This window comes from Miniopterus natalensis, chromosome 6 (genome assembly GCF_054644295.1).
Source record: "Miniopterus natalensis isolate mMinNat1 chromosome 6, mMinNat1.hap1, whole genome shotgun sequence".
Classification (NCBI taxonomy): Eukaryota; Metazoa; Chordata; class Mammalia; order Chiroptera; family Miniopteridae; genus Miniopterus; species Miniopterus natalensis.
This window is the reverse complement of record NC_142086.1, coordinates 42,664,066-42,691,753: the sequence shown is the minus strand read 5'-3', so window position 1 is coordinate 42,691,753 and position 27,688 is coordinate 42,664,066. Positions and strand designations below refer to the sequence as shown.

Below are 27,688 nucleotides of genomic sequence, written 5' to 3'. Positions count from 1 at the left end.
ACTTCCTGAGCAGGCACAGAGCAGAGACGAGGGGCGGGAGGGCGGCCGCGCTGGTGCCGTGGACGGGGGAGGGGGCCCCGAGGGACGGAAGCGGTTGCTGGGTTCCCATGTCCCCGGCGTATGGGGAGCAGTCGAGGAGCCGCTGCCTGGGGTCTGAAGGGAGCTGCCTCCGCCACCGCCGCCGCCATGGCCGCTGGATCCAGCCGCCGCCTGCAGCTGCTCCTGGCGCAATGAGGAGAGGAGCCGCCGACACCGCCCGCCTCTGACTGACTCGCGACTCCGCCGCCCTCCAGTTCGCCAGGCCCTTGCCGTCAGCCCGCCGGATCCCGCCGCTGTCGGAGCCGCTGCGTTTCCCGTCGCATCTCGGAGCCACCCCCTCCTCCCTCCCTCCTCCCCATCCCCCTTCTTTTCAAGCGTGAGACTCGTGATCCTTCCGCCGCTTCCCTTCTTTGACTCGGAAAAAAAATCCCCGAGGAAAATATTATATTCAAAGTACTTATTTTCAATCAAGTATTTGCCCCCGTTTCGCGTGATATATATATATTTTTTAGAATTTCTCCCCTTTTCCCCCCCTCCGAAGAAAGGGAGGGGAATGAATTGTATTTTTTCCCCCCCGTCTCCAAATCATCTATGTTAAATACCCATACTGAGCTGTCTTGAAGGAGAAATACATCGCTCGTTTTTTTAATAGCTATACAAAAGGAGTGAGAAAGCCAAGAGGGCGAAGCCTTTCTTTTTCTTGTGGGAGAACTTAATGCTGCATTTGTCATTAACCTAACGCCCCAACATAAAACAAAAGGAAGAAAAAAGAAGGTGATTCTGGAAGAGAGTGATCATGTCAGGGCGGCCCAGAACCACCTCCTTTGCGGAGAGCTGCAAGCCAGTGCAGCAGCCTTCAGCTTTTGGCAGCCTGAAAGTTAGCAGTGAGTATTGATTTTATTTTACACCCTTCTCCACTTCATCCTTAAAATAAGAAACCTTGAAATACCAGGGTCTTAAAATCTTAGACTTCTGATACAACAGTCAGATGTAATGGAAATAGGCAAAAACCTGTCTTCAGTCAAGGATGAGGTAGCTCCTTTTCTCCTCCCATACCCCCTCTCCCGGTCTCATTAACCTTGAATTGAGAGAATATGATTTTTATTTGGATGACTTGATTGGAAACTTTTAACTTCCCTTGCTGTTGGTAGTTAGCTTTCTTAAGAGTTTGAGTATTTTCACGTTAAAATAGTGATGAAAGTGTTTACTTGCTCATCTTTTTGGATAAAGTGGACAAGACTTGATTCATAAACCATCATGTATGTTCAGTGTATGTCTTTTGGAATGAGGGGTATTTTGGCTAGCTCAGGCCTCGGGTTATCATAGTCTTGTATACTTAATAGAGAGATTGAGTGTTACAGTTGGCTAACATTTCTTTCTTGCTTGTTTGACTATACAAAGTATTTATTCTTAATCCTGAGATGAGCTTGCTCAGTAACCAGCGTTCAGGTTGGTAGTATTGATTCCTTCATTTACAAGGGGCTGGTGGGAGCTGCTGATACCCAGTAGCAGTAGTATCTGCGTGCATTGTTTTAAATTGGATAAGTGGTTTAATATGTTATATATGAACCTTCCCGTTTTGACATGACCTGCCTACCACTATATATGTTTAATCAAAAGGTAACTTGGGAGTAGGTCCAATTTTTAATTGAGGTTTGTATTGTCATTTTGCCAAATACTAAGTTGAATGTTAATTGTTACTGACTTGTCATTTAAGTTCATTTTTGGATGTATTGCATTCTGTACTTGTTAAATGATCTAGAGGTCAGAGGTCCCCTTTTTAGGATTATTTAAAATACTCTTGCATTGGTTTCCTGTCACATTTAGATAAAACTATGGATTTAGTGTGAGAATATGGATTTAGACCTTTCCGTCATAGGTTTTGCAGAAAGCTGTGGTCCTGCATATAAGGGATATTTGGGCTGTGTTTAGGGTTGTTGTTAGAGTGTACTCTTGTCCCAGATTTGTGCTAAAAGTCTGTGCTCTTGAGGTGTATGGTATACTACGTATCTCATGTTCCGATGTATCTATATTTGTGGATCTGCTAATGTGCTATTTAATGACAGCTTATTTAAACATACTTCCAGAACTTGGCAAAAATTAGTTTCTTATTCCACGAGGGCAAAGAAAAACTATGTTGTTGCCTAGAAAAAAGAGAGAACTGAAGAACTGAGATTTTTTTTTTTAAAGCATATGCTGTTATGTGAAATTGATTATATCCTTGAGCAACATAAAATTATTTTAGTTGAATTCAGGATTTCAGTTCATGTTGGCTTTTGGAACTTGCCTGAAACAGGGTAGCCTAAGGGAATAGCAGAATGAGAGATTATTTTTGAAAGTTAAATTTTTGGGTAGGTGGGGTGACTAGCTAGTACAGAATGCAGTGTATGTGAAGAGGGAAGCTGATGATGCATCTTTCAGGGAAGGGTCACGCTTTCTAAGCACTTAATGGGGTCATTTGAAAGGAGTATTTTAAAATTCTGGGGTAGTTTTCAGCTATGATGAAGCAAATCTTATAATAGCTACTTAAGAGCCTCTTGTACTGGAGTGTTTTTTCATCTTGGTAATATAGTTTAAAAACCACTCAAAATCAATTTTAGGTAATTAGTTTATTAGATCTATTTCAGAGAGCAAAATAGAATCGCTTCTAATGTTAAATTTTTGGACTTCTGATTTCCCCCCCCAGGATGTTCTTTGAAAATGACTCCTTAATTCTTGATAGTGTGGATGTTGACTGATGGGGTACTCTTGTAAAGTGTAGGTTAAAATGTTTAATTTTCTCTTACCATATAGGTCAACTTAACATTTAAGAAATTGGAGTTCACTGCTAATTGTTTTTGACAGCCTTGACTTTAAGGAATTTTAGAAGAAAGGGGAATCATTAAATATTTGTTAGAGTGCTAGTGTTCAAAAGAGAAATTGTAGTCCTTGTCCTCAAAAGCTTGTCATTTAGTAGTAGAGGCAGGTTATGGGACAAAATATGAAGACAATACCAAGATGACTGTAAGATTATAAGTACAAATAGAATGCTTTGTTCAGAGGGACAAAGAATAAAGGGGTGAGGTAGATGGGTTAGAGAGAGAAGACTTCCTGCAGAGGTGTGTTTTAAGATAGGTATTAAAGGAGGCAATAACTTTAATTGATAGAGAAGCATAAAGGATTCTAGATGGAAAGAATGGACAGAGGCACAGAGATGGTGATTTTTGTACAACAGGTAAATGAATTTTGTATTCGCCAAAAGGAGTTAAAAGAGCCTAAATAGGAAAATGAGAGGTGGAATTTGAAAAATATGTTAACATCAGCTGATGGAGGGGAGAGGTTGCCTGTAAGAGTTTGGTTGAGATTCACGAGAAATTGGAATTTATTGCAGATGGCTGAACCAAGATATTTGAAGATGATTTGGGCAGCTGAGCTGATGAATTAGAGTAGAGCCATTAGAGTCCTTTTAGGGAGATAGTAGGGTGAATTGTGAATCATGAGGGGGAATATAAAGTAAAATGTGAAAATAGGATGAAAACTCATTTGAGAGAACAGTGTGAATGAAGAACTGGCAGGACTTTGTATTGGATTGAAGGGGAATATTTGGGAAGGAGTCAGGAGTTAAAAATAAATTCTGATGTTATTGGTCTGGAAGACTTGACTGCGAGTTAAATTGTTGATTGTAATGGGAAAGTTGAGAAAGTTCTGAGATGAGAGGGTAGATGAGTTCACTTTTTAAGAACTTAATATACAATAGGTTCCCTTGAAATTCAGCAGACAGAAGTTGATTACTGGCAATGATATTTAACTTTCCAGCCTGTTAACTGCACAGTTTCTAATTTTTCTACACCTAAAAATGTCGGATTTATTTTTGAAAGTAATAAACTAAGGGTTTTTCAATTAAATGCTTTCCATTAAATTTCTAAAAAAGAAATTTCTTTATGTAGGGTCCAGAGATTCACACTTGAAACCCAGTTATAATAGGTCCATGGTTATTTATTGGAAAACAATGAAAATATTTTTTGCACTAAACTGTGATTTAAAAAATTCAGATATTTTATATAGCCTTTAATCTTTGGTAGAACTTAAAAAGTTGTGTTTTTTTTTTTTTCATAAATATTATTATTCTCAGGTAAACCTCACGTTTAAAATAGAGGTAATAATAATTATAATCCTCACTTGGTTTCTGAAGGGTCCAGCAGAAATTAAAAGCTGATTTTACAACAAGTAGTTTTTGACTTTTTTGTTGAGTTCAGCATTCATTGCAAGTTTAAATCAGTATATTTAAAATATTTCTTTTTATTTACTATGGTGAAGCCAACATTTCTTTTTTGTTTACATCCAGATTCAAATGTTATTAAGTATTAATAGCTATTCAGTCAGTTCCTTCCGTAGAATGACTTGATACTGTACTCAAAATAGAGAAAATAAGGGACCTGTCTATGGTGGTTTTGGTTAAAATATTAGAAATTAATCTCTTTGGTGAATATTTAGCTAATTGCCTAGGCTTAAATATCAGGTTTGGAAAGAGGAAAATAAGTTGAATATTATTCATTTCCTTATATAAAACTTTTTTAGATCAAAATTGTTTTTAGTAAGGAGAGAATGATTAATAATAATTGTGTATTTAGTTGTATGGTGATTAAAACCAAAGAGTAGGTGGCAATTTAGAGTTCTTCTTTTCCAAGGGAGTATATCCATGTTGCTGTGCAAGAGAGCTCATGTGTGAGACTGAAAACTAGAACTTTATTTTCATTTCTTTTCCATTCAGACCTTTCCTGAGTTCTTAAAACACTAAAACCTTCATATGAGAATTGAAGGTTCTTGTGTTCTCACGTTGCATGCACCTATGGAAGGCTAATTGTGAAATGAGGTACAGGTACTGGGGAAAAACTTCAAGGGAATCCAGAGATTCACAAATCAACTTATGACTGATTGGGAATTGCATTTAGAAAATGAGGTGACATCTCATTTCACTGGCATGGTTCAGCTGAAAATTAGTACTGTGCTGTCTGCCCCTTGTTTTGGACTTGAGTTGCAGGTGTGAGGTACTGTTTTGGAGAACTTTGCAGAGTTTTTGGAAGTGTCAGCAGATTCTGAGACTGGGGGAGGGGAGCTCTATTTTTGCATGCACTTAATATATAGAGAAGGCTGTGAAACATGCATGTGCTGACACTATTGCCACAGTTCCATACTTTTTAAATAAGAATTTGTTAGAGTACTATTGTGTTTATTTTTTAATAAGCCTCATGGGATTGTGAGACAGGGATGGGGACAGGCAGATTGTGAGATTGTAGTATCTCTTATGCTCCACCCTACAATGGAGAATGGAGGAGCCGAGCACGTGGGTGTGACCTGAGTAGATGCTAGTACTAACAGGACCAACCTGATTTCCCGGACACTGTACTACTAAGAACATAATCACCACGAGTAAATGAATTTGTTGGAATGTTTAGCATCATTTTCTGGTATTTTTTTTTTTTTTGAGGGTGTGCGTGAAAAGGGAATCTTTCAAGATTTCAAGTATAGAAGAATTTTCATGGTTCATTGTTTTTAAAATAGAGGTTGCAATCTTTGTTCCTATCCTGGGTCGTACAAATCTTCCTTGATTATATAAATGTCTTTGAAATTGGTTGAATGTCATGTAGAAATGTATATTTATATAAAGGCCTGTGTGAGTAGAACAGCAAAGAAAAACTGGCAGTAGAGTTGAAGAACAATTTAATTGTTTTCCCAAGTTTCCTACCATTAAGTTGATATAATAAAACATTTATTCTGTTTTATTTATTATTGAGTTTTCTTGTTTTAAAAAAATGAGTTAATATTCAGCAAATAATGGACATTCAGTAAATTATGTCAATATATACTTGTGTCTGTAATGTATTTGTTGATTTGGAGTCTAGTTTACAGTTCCCCTTCCCACTTTGCTTATGTTTTGGGGAGAAAGGTTCTTTCAAAGGGTATGCAAGTTAAAAATTAGTAAATGGTTGAATCTTACATTCTATTAGTATTTATAATGTTAGTCATCTTGTTATAGTTTTCTCAGAAGCATTTTGGTTTGATCAGATTGAGGCAAAATGATTATTATTATTTTTTTAAACCAATTCTGTCAAATCAGCTTTTCCTTTTTAAAAAAATCCTCACCCAAGGATATGTTTTTCATTGACGGGATCAAACCCAAAACCTGAGGTATGTGCCCTGATCAGAATCGAACCTGGGGCCCTTTTTTGGTGCATGGGATGACACTAACCATTGAGCAACACCGGCCAGGGCCCAGCTTTTCCTTTTGTCTCCAGGGTATCATGCCCAACAGTGGCCCAGACATGAATCCTTAATATATTCCCATATTAACTTAGTCTAGAGTTGTTAATTTCTTGATTGTCCTTTCAAATAAATTTAATAATAAAAAAGTGAACATTTCTGACAAAGGAGTAACTATTTTTCTAGTAACTTGTATTTCAGATGATGGTATAGTTTAGATAAATTTACAGGTTTAGGATTGGCTAGGCATGCCCTTAAACCAGAGAGGTGGTAGATAGGCAAAAATACTAGTAACATTGGGGTAAAGCAGTAACATTAGTACTGCGTTTTTTCATTATCATTAATTGTATCATGTTGAAATCTTTGGCTTAGAAAGCTAAAGATAAATAGGTCACTTTAATAGAAAGTATTAATTAAAGTACATTAATAATAATGTCATTGATATGCTTGCTGAATGTTTACTATGTGCTAAGTACTATGTCAAATTCTTCACTTGCAGTATCTCCTTTTAATCATTACAACAGTTCCACAAAGTAGCTAATACAGTGGTACCTTGGTTTTCGAATGTAATCCGTAGTACAGTGGTACCTTGGTTTTCGAATGTAATCCGTTCTGGAAGACTGTTAGAATTCTGAAATGTTCGAAAACCAAGGTACCATTGTACTATTATCCCCATTTTATAGAGAGGTGAAGCAACTTGTCTGTGATTATCTGGCCAGGAAGTTGTTCTGTTAGAATTTAGACCTAGGCATTCTGATTCTAGATCCCTTCCTTTATATTTGGTATGTTACAGGGAATGGATTGCTGATATCTTAACACTTCAATTCCAGGGATAAGCTGAAATGCCTTTTGCTTTTAGGGATAGTCTTTCATTGGTAATTTGGCAATGACTTTCATTATTAGTACTGCTTTTGAAATTAGTTTCAGGCATTCCTGTTAGCAGATATAGTACTTAAATATTTACGGTTATATTGGGGGGAAAAAAACTCAATTATTTTAAGATTTCAGGGAAAACTTCATAAGACAGACATTGAAAATGAAAATATTAGGGCTTATGGCAGCACAAAAAGAAAAATAAGTAACATGCTATTTTTTTGTTTGTTTGTTTATTGTTCATTCAGAGGACTGGTTTTTATTGAAAATTCCTGATTGTTCATAAATAAATCTGGTGTATTTATGTATTTATATTTCCAGGTAATCCTAGGATGCGATCTTCCAAATTAGCCATTATTAAGAGTTATTATTTTCTCTCCCATCTCTTCTTGTAGGTTGTATGGTGTTCTAAGTGTTTTTTCTCAGCAAACTTCATGAAAGTTTTTTCTTTTTTTCTTTTTGCTCATATGTACACAGCCAGTGAATTTTAGTCAAGTATTTTTTGGATATATGTTAGGTCTGGGACTGTGAGCCTTCAGGTTTCTTTTGTTTTCATTTGTTTTTTGTGTTTTAAAAAGAATAACATCTATGCATCAATACAGAATTGGAATTAAGTTATTTGGAATATCACCTTTTGGGAATCAGGAAATAAATCTTGAACAAGGCTCCTGAGCAGCTGAAATCCCCAGAGAAATAAATGGTGCATACAGTTTGCTCATCGGTTGGTTTTTAGGCTTTTATTTAAACTTTATTATTATTTAACACAGTTCTAATTTACTCAGTTGTCTGATTTTCTAAAACTGCAAATTAGAAAGGAATGGATGGGTACTGATTTTAAGAATCACACCTGCTAAAAAGAATAGACAATTCAGGAAAACAAGTGTATCGTGATTACTTAGTATAGGCTCACACAGCTCCAGGGGAAATCACTATAATAATTGTTAAAAGTGTTGACCTAGGTTTAACGTATACTAACTTCACTCTCTTTTAAAAGGGTAGGTATTAGGAAAGTCTCTGCTGGATAGCTAGGGTTCTGTAATAATTTCTCATTACATCAAACATTCTCTAAATTTGTTGGTCACTGAAGTGATGAGGAAGAGAACTGGGTCATCTCATCTCTGTCTGGTTGACCAACTTCAGTTGAATTTCAGTGATATCAATAAAGGTACTGAAGTCTTCAGTATGCTAGCCCACAATATTATTTCCAACTCTTCCATTGTCCCATATACATTTATTACTCAGATACAGCATTTTATCTGATTTAAGGTTATTGTCTTATTTTTTTCTTCTGTGGCATATATGGAGTTGCTGTTTGGATATTGACTTGTCCATATCCTCTGTTTGTGGATGCTTGAAGGCACTGCATGGAATTATTTAAGCTTTCTTATGAATTATAATTGGCTACTAGAGTGTAACTTTACTAAATACACGTATGGCCTATGTAATGAGAATTGGAAAAGTGGGTATCTTTTTTTTTAAGTTGATATTGAGAGAGAGAGAGAGAGAGAGAGGGGAAGAGGAGAGAAGAGAGAGAAACATTGATTGGCTGCCTCCTGTACCCGCCCCCACAGGAGATTGAAACCTGGGTATGTGCCTGACCAGGAATTGAACTGCCACCTTTTGGTATATGGGATGAAGCTCTAACCAGCTGAGCCACACTGGCTAGGGTGAAAAGGTAGGTATCTTAATTTTTGACCTGAAGAAGGACAGTCTTGGTAAAGTACTTTTTTCTCTTCTGGAGGTCTTAGAAATTCTTAGGGACTTAATTGGCTAATTTAACTAAAAAGGTTGTTTTTTCAATTTCTTTCTAAAGGCTAACCTGTTTTTTAAAAAATGTGACTCCGTCTACTTCCCATTATTCCTCAAAATCAGTTAATTAAATTGATTAGCCACTTTCTTCATGACTTGTGTTGAAGTTACTGAGCCAAGTCAAATTATTACTTAGACTTTTGAGTTTGTAGAGGCAGCGCTTGGATATTTGGCGGTACTAAAGTTATGCTTGTCATCAGACTGATAATATTACACCTCATTTGCTGTTCTATTGGAATTTCAGGGCTTTGACCCTGTACACATAATTTCAACTCTGAAAGGAAGAGGGATGCTTTGACTTGGTAGGGTTTCAATATTAATATATAATTGTATGTATATACGTATATCATGTTTACAAAATATATAGTAATCACCACAGTATTATTAATTGAATGCTGTATGATAAACAGTTAGATGCTTATTTATGTATTTTGCTTTAAGAAATAGAATTTACATGATTCAGAATTTAAAAAGTATTCAGTGACATCTTCGTTCTGCTCCTCCTCTGTAATTACCAGTTTCTTTTCCTGGAGACAGCCAGCGTTCCAGTTTCTTATATATCATAGATAATATGAATGTTTATAGGTTACTTCTAATATGGAATTATGTTTTATGCATACATTCCTAAACTGACACTGGCTTTAGCATAAGAGTGTTAGAATTAAAACAAAATTTAAATCAGTTACTCCAGAGAACTGCTGTTGTTTTTCATCACTAAACCTAAATGTTTTAGATTATTAAATCCTTATTTTCTGAATGTGCATTAGATGTGGGGGAGGACGGGGAGTAAAAGCGAAGTTGAGAGGATGCTTCTTATGGCAATAAGAGGGAAAATGCTAGTAGTCATAACCAATGAACACTTAGCACATTTAAAATACTTCTATGTTTGAAAAATTATCTATAGTGTCAATTAGGTATCTGTATTTTTGCTAGAAATAGTTGCTTATTTTATGGTAAAGAAAAAGATAAAGGGTGATTTCCCTCTAACTTTACATTTTTCTAACACCTTAGATGAAAAAAACCTGTTCTCTTGAGAGATCGGGGCACAGAGTACGTCAGTGTCAATGAAGCCTGTGCCTTTTACCTCTTTAAGAGTGCAGTTTCATTCTGCAGGTAAACCAAGCACTCCTTTGTCATTTTTTTGAAAATATATTTTTTATTTGTATAAGGTAATACATTCATATTATTTAAAGAAATCAAATAGTGCAAAAAGTGTTATTGTGGAAACCAATCTTCTGTCCCTCATTTCTATTTTTCAGAAGCTGTTTCCTGTAGTAGTTTTTGTAACATTTTTAATTAGTATATTCTTCGTCTATTTCTTAAAATTATTTTTAGATATTTATTGTCTTATGGTAGATACTATTTATTGGCATTCTCATTTCCCTTTTGCTATCATGCTAATATAATTTACCACTACTTTTAGTTGAATCACTATTTTATTTATGTAAATTATAATTTAAATGATTAATACTCAGTATCTAGATAATAAGCAGTATTCTTAGCAGAAGCAAGTAGTGTACAATGATTACATTTCCTTTTAAAAATGGCTTTATTGAAATTCAATTCACATATTGTAAAATTCATCCAAAAAAATTGTGGCTTTTAGTATATTTCACAGTCATCAACCATTACAACAATTTATTTTTTATTTTTTAAATTTGTCTTTATTGTTGAAAGTATTACAGGTGTCCCATTCCCCTCCCCCAATTGACCCCTCCACTTCGCTCCCACCCCTTCCCCAGACCTTCCCCCCATTATTGTTTGTGTCCATGGTTTATGCATATAACTTCTTTGGTTAATCTCTTCCCACCCTCCACCCCCCTTCTCTCTTTCCTCTGAAATATGATCGTCTCTTACATGCGTCAGTGTCTCTGGATCTATTTAGTTCATCAGGTTCTTTTGTTTATTAGCTTCTTCTTAAAGAAGACCCTTCAACATTTCCTGTAGTGCTGGTCTGGTGGTGATGAACTCTTTTAGCTTTTCCTTGTCTGAGAAGCTCTTTATCTGACCTTCAGTTCTAAATGATAGCTTTTCCGGGTAGAGCAATCTTGGTTGTAGTTCCATGTTTTTCATCACTTTGAGTATTTCTTGCCACTCCCTTCTGGCCTGCAAAGTTTCTGTTGAGAAATCAGCTGACAGTCGTATGGGTGCTCCCTTGTAGGTAACTAACTGCTTTTCTCTTGCTGCTTTTAAGATTCTCTCTTTGTGTTTGACCTTTGGCATTTTAATTATGATGTATCTTGTTGTGGGCCTCTTTGGGTTCCTCTTGTTTGGGACCCTCTGTGCTTCCTGGACTTGTAAGTCTATTTCTTTCCCAGGTAGGGGAAGTTTTCTGTAATTCTTTTTTCAAATAGGTTTTCAATTTCTTGCTTTCTTTCTTCCCTTTCTGGCACCCCAATAATATGAATGTTGGGCTGCTTTAAGTTGTCCCAGAGTCTCCTTATAGTATCTTCATATTTCTGGATTCTTTTTTCTTTTTGCTCTTCTGGTTGGGTGTTTTTTGTTTCCTCATTTTCTAAATTGCTGATTTGATTCTCAGCGTCCTCTACTCTACTGTTGATTCCCTGTAAATTATTCTTCATTTCAGTTTGTGTAGCCTTCATTTCAAATTGGTACTTTATTATGTCATCGATTTTCTCAGTTATTTTTGTAATAGTATGCTTAAACATCCTTATAAACAAAATTCTGAACTCTGTATCTGTTAGCTTGCTTGGATCTATTTCATTTAGAAATCTTCTCGAGATTTCTTCTGTTCTTTCCTTTATGACATGTTTCTTTGCCTCCACATTTAGCTGCTTCCAGGTGTTTGTTTCTGTGTATTAGGTAGAGCTGCTATGTCTCCTGGAATTTGTAGAGTGGCTTTGTGTAGTAGATGTCCTGTAGGGTCCAGTGGCTCAGCCTCCCCAGTCACCTGAGCTGGACCTTCTAGGTGCTCCCCTGTGTGGGCTGTGTGCACTGTCCTGTTGTAGTTGAGACTTGGTTGCTGTTGGCATCACTGGGAGGAATTGACCCCCAGGCCAATCTGCTGTGAGGACCAGCTGCAACTATAGGCAAAGAGCTGCTGTGCTAGAGACACCCCTATGGACCAGGATTTACTTCAGTGGAGCTTTGGTGTTCACCAAGTGCGCCCCTTGAGTGTTTCACTCATGGGTATGGTAGGGTTGTAATCCAGCGTGGTCGAGTGTTACCCCAAGTGCACTGTCTCGGGGGCCTCCCAGGAGGTGCAAAGTCAGCCTGTGCCAGTGCCTTGCCCAGGGCCACCCAACATGAGCTACACAGCAAACCGTGGTTGTCTGTTCTTTGTGCTGGACTTGGAGGTGTCCAGGAGAGGCCAAGCTATGAACCAATGCAGGCTGCTGCTAGTGTGAGGCCCGGGGCCACTTATCAAGAGGTATGGGGCACGCTGCTGCTTGTTTGAGAGATTTTAGGAAAGTCCTAAGTATAAGGCTTGAGAGACCACTTGCACAGAAAAGCCCCTGGAAATGGCTTGGATGAGCTTGCAGGTAGGGAGAGGCGGGGCCTCCGGGAATCACCGGGTTGTGGCTGAAGGTGTAAGTCAAGTGCTGGAGATTCAAATATGGCGCCTGCCTGCTGGCTATGTGCGGGGAGGGCTCTCCAAAGGAGCAGTGGCCTCTGTCAGCTCTTCTGCCTGGGAGAAAGCTGTCCCTCCAGCTCTCACCCTGATTTCAGGCAGGTTAGTTCCTCCCCAAGTGTCCCAGGTTCCTTTCAAGCGGCTGCCTGGTGCTGGGGCTCAGAGGGAGCGCATCTGAGTGAGTCCGTGCGTGGGCCCTTTTAGAGGAGCTGCTGGGGCTCTCGCACCCTCTGCGTTCCTCAGTGACAGTCCCTGCTGGTTTTCACAGCCCGGAGTTGTGAGGACTTCTCTTACCGGCCCTAGAACCCTGGGCTGGGAGCCTGATGTGGGTCTGGGAACCCTTGCTACTCTGGGAAACCTCCACCGCCAAGATATTCCTCTGGGTTTCAAACCGTGGCACCGTGTGTGGGCCCACGGCTGTGTCTCCACGATTCAGCCCTGAGCCACCCGCTTCTCCACCCTTCCTACTGGTCTCGATGCTTCTTCAGTTCCCTGGTTGTAGGGCTTCTGTTCAGCTAGATTTCTGGAGGTTCTGAGTGATGATTGTTCTGTATTTTAGTTGTAATTTTGATGTGGTTGTGGGAGGCGGCTGGTACAGCTGTTACCGACGCTGCCATCTTCTAAACGTCTCCACAGCAATTTAATTTTAGAACATTTTTTTATTACCCCTAAAAGAAACCCAGTATCCATTAGCAGTCATTCCCTACATTCCCCTTCCTCCCAGCTCTAGGCAGCCACTAATTCTCTCTCTTATGGATTTTCCTATTCTTGACATTTTATATAAATAGAATCATACAATATGTGACCTTTTGTGACTGGCTTCTTTTACTTCCCATAATGCCTCCTAGGTTCATTCATTATATAGCATATATCAGTACTTTGTTCCTTTTTATTGCTGAATAATATTTCATTGTATGGAAATGCCATCATTTGTTTATCCATTTATCAGTTGGTAGGCATTTGGATTGCTGTCTCCTTTTGGCTAGTATGAATGTTGAACATTTGTGAACATGTTTTTATGTGGACATATTTTCACATCTTTTGGATATATACCTAGTAGTGGAATTGCTAGGTTGTATAGTAATTCTGCTTAATATTTTAAGGAACATAACTACTTTCAAAGTAACAGGCACATTTTCTTTGCTTTTATTTTTTTAATTTTTTTTTGCTTTTATTTTTTTAAAAATACTTTATTGTTACCATTTATCTTTTCTTACACTGTGTGCAATTATCATAATCTTGCTCCCCCCCCCTCAAATTTTATCAGACATTCTCTAGATTCTGCCCCACCCTTCTTTTTCTGGAGCATCCTTTTTCCTAAAGTCCTTGTCCTACTATTGGGATCCAGCCCGTTTGTTCTCCAGGTTTCGCTGTACAGCTGTCATCTTCTGATTTCTTTCATTGCGCTTTAGTACCCACTCTCATATTTCCTAGATCCCATGTCTTTGTATCACTGAGTAGTTCTTATCTAACATAGTCTCATGACATCAGCCAGCAGTGCCCAGAGTATTAACTGCTTGGTAAATGTATCTGGAAAAGTTGTTAATTGGTTGATTTTTCTACATTTGCTCCAAAAGGGTAGTTATGAAACTGACAAACTCGCTCGGCTGGCGTGGCTCAGCGGTAGGGCATCGACCTAGGATCCAGGAGATTGCAGTTCAGCTTCCGGTCAGGACACATGCCTGGGTTGCAAGCTCGATCCCCAGTAGGGAGTGTGCAGGAGGCAGCCGATCACTGATGTTTCTCTCTTTGCCTCCTCCTCTCCCCTCCTCTCTCTGAAATCAATAAAGACATATTTAAAGAAAAAAAAGCTGACAAACTTTCTGGGTTGGTGTCTCACCTTTTTGTATCTAGACACTGAGACAGAGATGTTTTGAGATGTCACTTTGTATCACTATGATCAAGTGATTACCATGCCAACATGAAGCAACAGTATGAAGCAAGTACATTTTATGTTACATGTTAAGCAATTGTTTAAACCCGAGCTATTCAATAGAAATAAAATGCAAGCCACAAATGTAAGTCATATATGTAATTTTAAATTTCCCAGGAGCCACATTAACAAGAGTAAAAAGACACAGGTGAACTTAATTTTAATACATTTTATTTAATCCAGTGTATTCAAAATATTTCAATATGTAATCATTTTTGAAATTTACTGAGATATTTTACTTTTTTGGTACTAACTCTTTACAATGTAGTGGGTATTTTACACTTAAGTCCCATCCTAATTTGTGTCCACATTTTAAGTGCTCAGTAGTCTCATGTTGCTAGTGGTTATTGTATTGGATAGTGCAGGTTTAAAATATTTTCCAGGAATTATGTTATTTTGTAATGTTGTCAGTCTATCTAATCATATACTGTATTTATTTTCAAGTGTATGTGGTTTAGAAACACTTCATTGATTTGTCTCATTGCTTTGTTTTGAGTTGCGTGCTTGCTATAGGAGATAATGATTTTTCTCCCATATTTTGTCACAACTGTTAAAATGTATATTGAAATTCTTATTAGTATACTTACTAGTTGTTGTCATTGTCATGATTGTCTTGGTCCCGATGGAATTTTATTAGTCTATTCTTTGTCATATTTTCTCTCCCCTTGCTGTTTCAAAGACATACCCAGCTTTCAGAGTCCCAAAGGTGACCTCATTCACTTCCACGTCTTACCCCAAGACATGAAATTTACTTGCATGTAACTCCTGTAGTACCCTCTATGCTCCTTCGGTTCTGCCATGTATTCTAGTTAACTTTTTTTGCTTCTCTCTAGGAGATTATAAATCCCGGTATGGCAAAAAAGTATTTTACTCAGGTTTGTATTTTTTGCAGTGTGGAGCACAGTGCTTTTTATATTGAGTCATTTAGTACATATTTAAGTTGAAGGCAATTTGTCATGGTAGTTAAATGAATACTATATACATCGTGGTTACACGATATAGAGTTGCTAGGTCACCAAACTATCACTACTGTTTCTTGGAACATTTGAGTTTTGATACAAGAATTTATAAAGTTAAACAGGGGTTTTGTTTAAACATGAAGGAATAATAGTAGGAAAAGGAAACAGACAGAGGTTATAGACACTTATTATACTATGTGCTTAGTACCGAGTAGTTCTGAACTCTTTGGATGTATAGCTGAATGAATGAAAGAACTTGGGTACTAGGTTGCACTAGTTGGTAAGCATAGTACCTTTGAAACATTGAACCTGTCTACCCCCAAGCCTTCCAGGATTTTATTTGGAGAGTATAGAAGAGTGATTTAGAACAATGAAACCTGACAAATCAGTTTCTTTATTTTCAAGTAGCTTATCCTGTAAGAGATAATGTAAACTGATAATATTTAAGTATGAACAGATTGGCTCCATCATCATGGATGTACTTAGACTTGTAATTGTATTGTGGGGACTTATGAAAACTTTAATTTTTACAGGACCTTTTTCTGCGTCTCTAAGATAATATTTATTTGATGTACAAATGCATTTAAGTATATCAATTTAAGAGCTTTCCCAGAGAGTTAGAAATATTAATAAACAATATGGGTTCTTTTGCTAAATAATCCAACTTCTTAAATAGCTATTTAATTTTGCTGTTTATATTTGGATTTGAGAAATCATGTTAGGATAATAATTGATTTTTACTGATAAACACAGTATCTGCCTCTGTGACTAATTTTGTACATTGAGAGATGTTTGGCTGGTCTAGGGCATGCTACTTAGACACAAGATATTTTTTAATTTTCTCTGTAAGTAGCAAATGCTTGCTTTGCCCTTTTTGAAATCCAAGAGGAGGTATTGAAGAACAAAGCATAGTTCTATTATTCAGTTGAACATCAGGGATAATCTTTATTGAGACCTTAATATTACATATATATTTACCTCCTGTCAGTTTCTAGAAAATTAAAGAATGGCTGTGCATTTTCAAAGGATAGAGGAAATGTTCTAGTATTATATTTCTGCTATAGTGGAGAATGAATACTTAGTAAGAAACAAAGCGGGGGGGTGTATGTCATGATTTCTAAAATAGGAGCAGGTGGGCCAGTTTCTGAGGTCCTTATAAAACAAAGATCCTAGAGGCAGAAGATTCCCTGACTCTTACACAGTTCACCCTTGAACCACACGGTTTGAACTGTGTGGGTCCATTTATATGTTTTTTTTCAATAAATATACAGTCTGCCCTTCATATCTCTGGGTTTCACATCCACAGATTCAGCCAGCCACGGATCAAAAACAGTATTTCTGATTTGCATCTGGGAATCTGTGGATGTAGAGGGCTCACTGTATGCATTGTTCAGTGCCATTTTATATAAGGGTCTTGATATCTGCAAGGGATCCTGGAACCAATCCCCCTTGAATACCAAGGGACAACTGTAGTTAAGTTTTTGGTGAGCCAAGTTTGGCGCCTCTAGCCCCCTGTTGTTCAAGGGTCAGCTGTATATGGCATTAATATAAATTGTACAGCTTGACAGCCATCAGTACATATTTAGAAGTAAGATATTGTTTAAAATGTGGCTTTACTTTATGTCCCAATTTAAAATAAACCAAAAAACTCTGTTTTTCACATATACCTGAGAAATCCTGTGTACATTCTCAAGTTTAGGGAAGAGGTGAAAAATGCTGCTGTAGACCAGAGGTGTAAGGGTTGGGGAAGAAGTTAATTAGAAAAAAGTTTGTGGATCTGGTGGGTGTACCCAGGTAATTTAGTTTAGAGCTCTTATTCTTAATTACTTTATTGTCCTAAGAGAATGTGAATGATTGTACAGAAATGGAGCCTTGCCAGCTCTGGTAACTTGAAGGTACCAATTTTGAGCCTAGTTATCTACACATCATATCTTGACTCAGGCAAGTGTTAGATGTCATCAGCTTCCATACTTCTTGTTAACTGTGGTCGCTTGTCTCAACTTTTTTTGTTGTTCCTTTATATTATTCTTGTACATGAAGATCTTTCTTTGGTTGGCACTTAAAAAATACTGACTGTTGAAAAATCAGAAATATAAAAGGTTGAATCTTAAGTATAGAGACCAACTTTTTTTTTTGTTTAATATATCTTCATTGAGTTCAGAGTGAGGAAGGGAGAGGGAGAGAGAGAGAAAAACATCAATGATGAGAGAGTTGTCATTGATCGACTGCCTCCTGCAGGCCCCTGAGTGAGGATGGAGCCCGCAACCCAGGCATGTGCCCAGACCGGGAATCAAACCTCAATCTCCTGGATCCTAGGTCGATGTTCAACCGCTGAGCGACGCCTGGCTGGGGCCAACTTTTTTTTTAAAATCTTCACCTGAGGATATATATATTTTTATTTTTAGAGAGGAGAGGGGAGAGAGAGAGAGAAGGGAACATCTATCAGTTGCCTCCCATTCTCTCCCCGACCATACTTGAACCCACAGCCTAGGTATATGCCCTGACGGGGAATTGAACCCTTCATTCTTTTGGTGTATCTGACAACACTCCAACAATCATGCCAGGGCTGAGGTCAACTTTTAATACATCAGTTCATAATCATGTTTTTCTTTTTAAGTATTTTTATAATTTTTGAAAAGTTAAATATTAATTTAAAATGTTGATTTATAATTCTCATGATTTAGAGGAAATTTTCTGTTTCACTGAGGAACTTTTCTTAGTTGATGAATGTTTTAAGTGTCAGATTACAATAAAATTCTGTGATATAAAATTCAGATTCAGTATAATTGGCTCCTACCCTCTACCCTGACTTAATGTTTGAAGATGAGGCCAGATACACATTTTGTTTGTAATAATTGGTTTGTTTCATGCAATTCTAGTAAATGGAAACAGAAACATGAACTTATCCTTTGCAGTCTCCTCTACTGTGTAACTGGAACAGTACTGTTTTCTGTTAACTTTGCAATAACAAGCCCTGTTTTTCATGCAGTTGGATTTTTTGGACCACACTTACAAGAGGATGTTTGAATTTTAATGTACAATTATTAATAAAAGGAATATTCTTATGTCTAGTAGGCTCATTGCTTTGCCAGCTCAACTATGCAGAATGAAGGCAGGAACTAGATAGTGGATAAAAATGAAGGGCCAAAAACACTGTCATCGAATCTGAAGCAAGGTTTTTTTTTTAACCTATATGAAAGTCCTTTGGTCAGTGTTTCCTAAACAATGGTATGCTGTAATAGGTGTTCTGTGGCTAGTGAAGTTTAGGAAATGCTGCTTTTAGAACCCCTTGAAGGATTGGTATTCCTTGGGTCACGCTTTGGAAGCTCTGCCTTAGGTATTTGGACCTTGCTTTTATTTTAGAAGAGAAGGGAAGGGAGCCCGCATTTAAAGAGCATTACTCCACGGGGCCTAAGTGATACGTCCATTTTACAGACAAGGAACCTGAGGTCCTTCTGGAGGGTAAAAGATAGAAAACTAGTAACATGGCAGAACTGGAAATGGATCCCTAACCCCTCTGATTCTTAAATCTTTGTTCTTTAGACCTTACTATGCTGCTATGTGATTGTAATGAACTGCCAATTGAGGTTTTACTTGTTAGTAACACTAATTTAGCAGAGTACTGGGGAAGAGACTAAGCTGCCCTATTTAGGGAAAAAGGAAAGGATGATAAATTGACTGGTTGACACATGTTCCTCATCCTTTCCTTTGCATAGATGAACATCTGTTCTAGAAAGGAAGGTTTCAGAAAATACTCTGTAAATAAAAGGGTTTTTTGAGTGAGATTTTATGTATCTTTAGGTATGTATAGCTTTATATCTATTTTTGACATCATAAGCCCAGAACAAACCCCTCCCCCCCCCTTTGGTCAGGTATAGTGAGCTTAGACAATTTACTTTTTATACCTTCAGTTTCATTATTTGGAAGTGGTGATAATACTTAACCTTTCTGGGTGATTGTAAAGCTTAAAGGAGGTAATTATGCATGTAAGGTGCTTGGTACAGTGTCTGGCACATAATAATTTTAGCTGCTATTATTATTATTAGTAATAAATATCACAAAGGCTTCAGTATAGGATGATACCTCTCTATCGTGTGTGTGTGTGTGTGTGTGTGTGTGTGTGTGTGTGTGTAGGCTGGGCATAAGGAGACCCTCGAAATCTTTTTTTTAAAAATTATTTGAGGAAAAATCACTACCACATGCCATTTTCTAAAATTGTGGTAAAACTGACATAACATTAAATTGTATTATGCTGCAAAGTTATACATCTGCCACTATTTGTGTGTGTGTGTGTGTGTGTGCGCGCGTGTGTGCGATGAGAACTTTTAAGATCTACTCTCTCTCGGCAACTTTCTGATATGCAATACAATATTAATGACGATAGTTGCCATGCTGTACATTACATTCTCATGACTTATTTTATATTTGAAGTTTGTACTTCTTGACCCCCTTTACCCATTTTGCCCACCCTCCTTCCCCCTGCTAACCACCAGTCTGTTCTGTGTCTGTGAGTTTTATTTGTTCCTTTGTGATTTTTTTTTAGATTCCATATATAAGTGAAATCATATGGTATTTGTCTTTCTCTGATTTACTCAGCTTAGCATAATGCCCTTGAGGTCCATCTGTGCTATCACAAATGGCACGATTTTATTCTTTTTTTATGATTGAATAATATTCTATTGTATATATATACACACCACAATTTTTTTATCCATTCATCTGTTCATGGACACTTAGGTTGGTTGTATATCTTGGCTATTGTAAATAATGCTGCAATGAACATAGGGGTACATATATCTTTCAGATTAGGGGTTTAAGATTTTCCCTTTAATTTTTTAAGCTTTACATTTATAATTCTTTTATGCTGAAAATCTTGAGAGTAGTGAATGTCTTGCTTTATTATTTTTATATATATCCGTGTACATATTAATAGTATTATTATTTTGAAATTGTAGAAAATGCTGAAAACAATTTAAGAATTCTTGCAATTACTTTAAATTCTAGGGATTTATAGTCAAATTACTGTCTTAAAATCATTTTAAATGATTTCTCTGAGGTTAAGTCACTCAGTTGACACATAGTTTATTTTGCTGTCAATTTTTGGTAGTAACGTATTTTCATTTTGATTTAATTTTGTTTTATAATTATGTAAAAAATTTACATGGTTCCAAAACCAAAACTATGATATGAGGTAATCAATTATATTAGTTTTTGATTATTAAAAAAATAATATATGTATACTTTTTCATATTTCTCTCTCCTTCTTAGATAAAACTTATACTTTTTTTTTTTTTAAATATATCTTTATTGATTTCAGAGAGAGGAAGGGAGAGGGAGAGAAAGAGATAGAAACATCAGTGATGAGAGAGCCATTGATCGGCTGCAGCCCACAACCCAGGCATGTGCCCTGACCGGGAATCGAACCCTGATCGCCTGGATCCTAGGTCGACGCTCAACCACTGAGCCACGCCCAGCTGGGCAAAACTTATACTTTGTTTTTCACTTTGGGTTTTTTTACTTAACAAAAATTCTGGAAATCACTCGTATATGGAGCTCTTCCTTATTGCTTTTTATATCTGCATAGCACCGACTTTTTTATTCAAACAGTTTCATATTGATGGACATTAAGGTGCTACATAGGGAAATTTTGATGGGCCCAATGCCTGGTTCTTCTGGTACTGAAACTTTAAAGTATTTTATTTCTCATTTTTATCATAAAAATATTATTTTACCACAAATACTCAAACAGTATAGAAGCATACACAATAAAAAGTGTAAAGTTTTCTCTGATTCTTATCTGCCCACTTTCCGCTTATGCCTATCTCCAGAAATTACTACTGATAAGTTAGTTCAAGACATTTGTAGGAGTGTACAGCATTTATATATACTACTATAATTTTTTTAAACATTGAGATCATATTATTAATATTCTGCAACTTAATATTATAATGAAATATCAATTAAACTTTAGATTGGATAATGAAGCATTTCTTGAGTATAAATAAGACAAAAATCATTTTGATACTTTTTTCTCTTCCTTCATTAATACTAGGAAATATATTTTATGTGTGTGTGTATAACTTCCTAAATTTTCTGTATCATAATTACTGCTCTAAAATCCAGAAAGTAGTGTGTTAGCTATATTCCTCTTTCTTTAGATTCAAACTTATATTGGAAAGCAATTGAGAAAAATTTCAACATTGTAATGTATTATGGCTTAATATTAAAAGTAAATCCAAATAAAGTCAGAATGCCTATTAACAACCAGAGTTCAATGTAAGCTCTATGAGAACAGGAAAAATCCTTGCCTATCACGTTCACCACTGGGTTCCTAGCACCTAGGACAGCGACTGGTTCCCTCTTCTTCCCAACTCTGTTTGTTTAATATTTGCCATATAAATTATAAGTGGATCATACTATACAAACTGTTCTGTGTTCTTTTTTCACTTGTTAATATATTATGAACTTTTTTCATGTCAATACTCTATTCTTTGAAATAAATGTATTAATGGAGATACTGTGGTGTTTGATAATTCAGTAGTTTTAAAGACTTTAATTTGAATCCCCACCTTAGACTTTGGCACTAGCTTTTGTTTTTAAAATATTAGTGGAAGATACTAACTTGAGGGTTATGGAATGAGTGCATTTTTACTTCACAAAAATCCTGGAAATCACCCATAATATATGGAGCTCTTCTTTATTGCTTTTTATACCTGAATAACTCTTTTTTTTTTAAAGTGTATTACATAAGCAAATGTGTTTATGTAGAATAGTAGTGCATGTGCCTTAATCAAATTTAATATATGACTATTCCTACCAGGAGTATTGGAGTAATTCACTTTAAAATATTTTGACAAACAATTCACATAAGGAGAAATAAAGCTAGTCAGCCTGTGAAAAGAGTGTTCAATTTAGATAAACGATGAAACACAAAAATAAAATGAGAAAAAACGCCCTTGCTCTTTAATCACATTTGCAAAAATTTAAAAATATACTGTAATAGTTGGTGACAGGGTTTTGGGAGATGTGTTGCCGAAGGAAAATAAATTTGTATATTCTTGAGGGCTGTTTGGCAGAGTTGAAGTTCTTCTGGGACTTTATTTTAAGAAAAAAAAATTAGGATAGGCTCATAAATTTAGATATCATGAATATGAAAATTTTAATCCTGGGACTAATAATAATAAAACTACTTAAATGGTGCTTCCACCATGGCATACAGTATACACTTATTTAATTTTTTAAATAATTCTGTGGTATTTATGCTATAGTATTAAAAAGGATGTTGTGGAAGAATATTTAACATGGGAATAAATTCATAATAAGAATGAATTAAAACAGCACATTGTTAAGAAGTATGTGCATTGTGATTGCATTGACTGCAACAATATAGGGAGATAAAACAATTTCTTCAAAATATTTATACTTATAATCCAGTTATAACACTGTTATTCAAATATAGATTAGTTTTATTTGTTTCACTAAATATATGTTGTCTATCAGGAAACCTAAGTTATTTTTTAAAATGTCCTTTGGTTTTGCAAAAGGATTTGTTTCTGGATTTCTGAACAGTAAATCCCCTAAGAACTTTTAAAATGAAACCCCATTAGTGACAATTTAAATCTAAAAGTAACTTTTGGTGAACAAATAAAGATTAGCTCTGGCCGGTGTGGTTCAGTTGGTTGGGACATTGTCCGGTGCACTGGAAGGTAGCAGGTTTGATTGTGATCAGGACACATGCCTAGGTTGCAGGTTTGATCCCCAGTCAGGGCATGTGCTGGAGGCAGCTGATCAGTGGAGCTCTCTCACATTCATGTTTCTTTCTCTCCCCTCTTCTCTCCTCCCCCTCCCTCCCTAAAATAAATAATATAGGGATTAAAATGAAGCATGGTGTTTGATTATTGCTAATTTGATGGAGTTTTCTGGGTGTTAGAACTGGAAAAGAGTAGAAAGTTAAGCTTAGGTATCTAAAGTTGGAAGCCTGGCAATGGTAAAATAACAAAAAATTTTAAATGTTAATTTTGCGGTTGCTGGTAATGAAATTTTATCATAAATGAAAGAGAGAGCGAGGGAGGTGGGGGACGAGAGAGGGGGGGAGGGAGAAAGGGATTAAAAAAAGAGCTATATTTTCATGATATTAAAATAATTAGGTATTTTTACTCTTCCAGTATGAATTTAGTAAAGTAACTCTTATAATTATTGTTACACCTTCTTGAGAATTGGTTTTTCTCCAGTCATTTTGAGTCTTTCTTGCTCTCTTACCCTTTTCAGGAATTGAGAAAATCAGTTCACCAGGTTGCTGCTATACTAATAAGTCTGATCTATATAGGACGAGAATGGGTGCTAGTTTTATGTAGTTTCATCTTTCAGACCTTGTTAAAATGTTTTTCTCAGTGAAGCCTTCTTTGACCCCTTATTTTATTTATTTTTTTAAATGTATCTTAATTGATTTCAGAGAGGAAAGGAGAGGGATAGAGAGATAGAAACATCAATGATAAGAGAGTCATTGATCGGCTGCCTCCTGCATGCCCCCCCACTGGGGATATCGAGCCTGCAACCCAGGCATATGCCCTGACCGGGAATCAAACCGTGATCTCCTGGATCCTAGGTCGATGCTAAACTGCTGAGCCACGCCTGGCCGTGTGACCCCTTATTTTAAAAACCACAGCTGCTCTCCCTGACCCTGCACTTTTTATTCCCCTTTTCTGCATTTTTTAAACATTTAGCACCTTGTAATGTGTAATTTACTTATTTTGTTTGTTCTCCCTGCTTCCCCCTTTAAGATACAAGCTCCAGTGAGTGCAGGGATTTTTGTTTCCGTAGTACATTGTGTGTTGCCAGAGCTTAAAGCAATGCCTGGCACATTGTGGGATTATTTGAATAATCAAGTTGTGGGCACTCAGTATTTGTAGTATGATTAAATGCTTTATTTAGTTGATGGAGGTCAAATGTAAGTGTTTACAGAAGATTAGGGTTTATTTCCTAGTTTATAGTATGGCTGTTTCATTTAGGTTCTAGTAATAAAATTAAATTTATAGACAAGTAGAATTTCTGATTTTTTTCTGAATAATCAATCCCAGAACAGGGATTATTTAATTATTAACCTAACTTTATGATATTGCCTATTGACTATTGCTAAATGAATACCAAAAAAAAGACTAATAAGTACAGGAAAAACCTTTTAGCTTGCTGTGAGATTCTGGCCTTTTTGATTTTTGTGAGGGAGCTAAGTTTTAATACCTCTCTTGTTCTCCGACTTTTAGATTCATCCCAGGGACTTTGTGTTTTAAGGTATGTTTCTTTGGAAATAAGAAATTGTGAGGGAATGAGTTAGATGAAACTTGTTATATGATTGCTTTGTTGAAATCAAAACTGTTGTTGAATGTTAATTAGCACCACAGCTTTGTGTGAAGTCTTTTAGATTGGAGTGGTAATGGGACTCATTAGACATTGTGTTAGGTGTTCCAAGGTCTCCACATTTATTCATCCAACACTTTAGGCCAGCTATACTCTCAGCACTCTGTTAGACTTCTGAGGATACAAAAGTCAAGTAGGATAGATTCACTAATGAAGAGACAATAAAAATGTTTGTTTCACAGTGCTCCTCCTAGGCTTGGGATCTCCCAAAGGGCAGGAAAATTAATTTTCTTGGGTATTTTTGACTTTGCATTTAAATTGAAAGTGAGAATGATCTATTTACTATTGAAAAGATGTATAATCACAGCATAAATTTAATATCAATTTGCTATTGAGCTAGAGTTTGTATGTATGTATATTTTTTTGAAGGAATTATCATTTATTATATCTTACGCTTTTATTTTTTTTACATAGTGCTTATAATCCTGAGAGGTAGGAATTATTATAGTATCAATATATTATAAATAAGAAAGTTGAGTTTCAGAGAGGTTAAATAATTTTTGCTTAAGGTTCATAGTTTATTGTGGATTTTAAACCAGATATTGATGCTAAAGTCCATAAACTTTTTGTGAAACTTCCCAAAGGAAGCTGATATTCGTTTCTTTTGTTTTTTTGTGTGTTTGTTTTTTTTTTTTTTAAATATATCTTTATTGATTTCAGAGAGAGGAGAGGGAGAGAGAGATAGAAACATCAATGATGAGAGAGTCATTGATCGATCCTGCAACCCGGGCATGTGCCCTGACTGGGAATCGAACCCCGATGGCCTGGATCCTAGGTTGACGCTCAACCGCTGAGTCACGCCTGGCCTGGCTGTTTGTTTGTTTTTAATTTGTCTGTAGATAATGTTAAGTAACAAGATGTCTTGAATTTGGAAGTTGTGCTGCAAAGTTTTGTTTTTTTAATCTTCACCTGAGGGTATTTTTTTCCATTGCTTTTCGGAGAGAGTGGAAGAGGCAGGGGAGGGGGAGAGACTGAAATAGAGAGAAACATTGATGTGAGAGAGACACATTTATTGGTTGCCTCCCACACCCACCTCTACTGGGGCCTGGGATTGAGCCTGCAACCCTGAGACACCTGCCCTTGACCAGAATTGAACCTGAGACCCTTCAGTCCGAGGGCTCACACTCTCTAACCACTGAGCCAAACTGGCTAGCGCTGTGCTGCAAAGTTTCCCCCTACAAAGTTGAATCTTTGGCTTTTGAGCTACAGTATTTCAAAATAAAACTACTCTTATTTTAAGAAAAGATATGTTCGTTGTAGAAAGAAATAAAAGATTAAAGGGAAGAGAAAAGAAAAAAGAGAAGACAGGCAGCAGGGGTGAGGAGATAGTTGTATTGATTTACTGTTAACCTTTCAGTGTACAGGTGGTATTTAACAATATATAGTTTGAATGTGAAACCTGGAGTCAAATCTGTTCTCAGTATCTAATGGTTTTGTGAGTTGAAGTTTTCATGGTTTTGGGGCAAATTACTTACTTCAGTTTTGCAGATGAGAGAACTGAGATTTATAGAGGGCAGCCTGTTACATCATAGAGTTTTGAAGATTAAGTGTGATAAGGCGTATAAAATGCTTGGCATATAACTAAAATTCCTGGCACATTCTAGTTCTTAGCACATAGGTGTGTTGTCTTTTACTGAGATCAGTCATCAAAAATTTTAACTGCCTTTTTAAAACCTTAATAAATCAAAGATATCTTTCCATATACAACATTTTAAATCATCAGATAATAAGAAGATCCATGTTTCTAGGTTGCTTTCTAAAGAGGTTGTAACTATTTATGTTCCTAATAGATATTTATATGGGCACTTGTTTCCCTGCATTCTTACTGAATTTGGCATAATTTTTAAACACCATTGCTGATTTAATCAGTTTTAATTTACATTGCTTTGATTACTAATAAATTTGAGGGTTATCTTTCTACATGTGTATTGGTCTTTGTGTATTGTACTGTTTTCCCATTAGTTTTCATGTCTTCATGCCTACTTTGGAGGGTGTTTGTCTTTTCTTTAGTGATGTGAAAGAGCTCTTTATATGTAAATACTATGAACCTGTTGTTGTATGTTGTATTCTCCCCAACTTGTCAATTTTTGTTGTAATTTTGCTTATGTTTATTTTTCAATGTGTAGAAGTTTAAAATATTTATAACAACATATCTTTTGGTTGGTCTTCTTGCTTTGGGGTCATGCTTGGAGAAACTTGCCCCTCCTCAAACTATATAAATTGGCAGACCTTGAACTTTTGGTTTCAGGACCCCTTTTACTCTTAAAAACTAATGAGGACCCTGAAGAGCTCTTTTTCATGTGGATTACACCTGTAGACATTTGCCACATTAGAAATTAAAAGGGAGAAATTTATAAATATTTATTAATTTACTAAGAAACAATAAGTCCTTTACATGTTAACATAAGCATTTTTAATGAAAGAGAAACAAAAACGTATTTTCCCAAATAAAAATATTATTGAGAATTTTTGCAATTTTGCAGCTCTCTTTGGCTTAATGGAAGATAGCTGGATTCTCATGTCTGCCTCTGCATTTAAACTCTTCCAGTATTTACCAAACAGGACATGTTCCTCTGGAAAACTCCATTGTATACTCCAGAGAATGATAATGAAAAAACTAGTGTCATCTTATTATTGTTATGAAAATAGTTTTGGCTTCATGGGCCCCCTGAAAGAAATTCAGACTACATCTTGAAATGGTTGATGCGAATATTCACTTAAATTTTCCTCTTGTATTTTTATGACCGAATTTAAATCTGGAAAATGAATGATACAAATTTTCATATATTCCCTGCCCCCCATTAGCCAACATCTTTTGTTGAAAGATCC

At 36.3% G+C, this 27,688-nt stretch overlaps 1 protein-coding gene across 5 annotated transcripts in view; it reads left to right on the top strand.

Moving 5' to 3' along the window:
• Positions 1–267: 267 nt before the first annotated feature.
• Positions 268–27,688, top strand: part of GSK3B (glycogen synthase kinase 3 beta) — a 173,715-nt gene continuing 146,294 nt past the window's right edge. For 2 of the 5 annotated variants that reach the window (XM_016199903.2, XM_016199906.2), the window contains exon 1: positions 268–923. In XM_016199903.2, coding sequence (XP_016055389.1) covers positions 836–923 — 88 coding nt within the window. In that variant the 5' untranslated portion in view covers positions 268–835. The remainder of the gene's footprint in view (positions 924–27,688) is intronic. The other 3 variants (XM_016199905.2, XM_016199904.2, XM_016199907.2) reach the window with 3 other exon arrangements.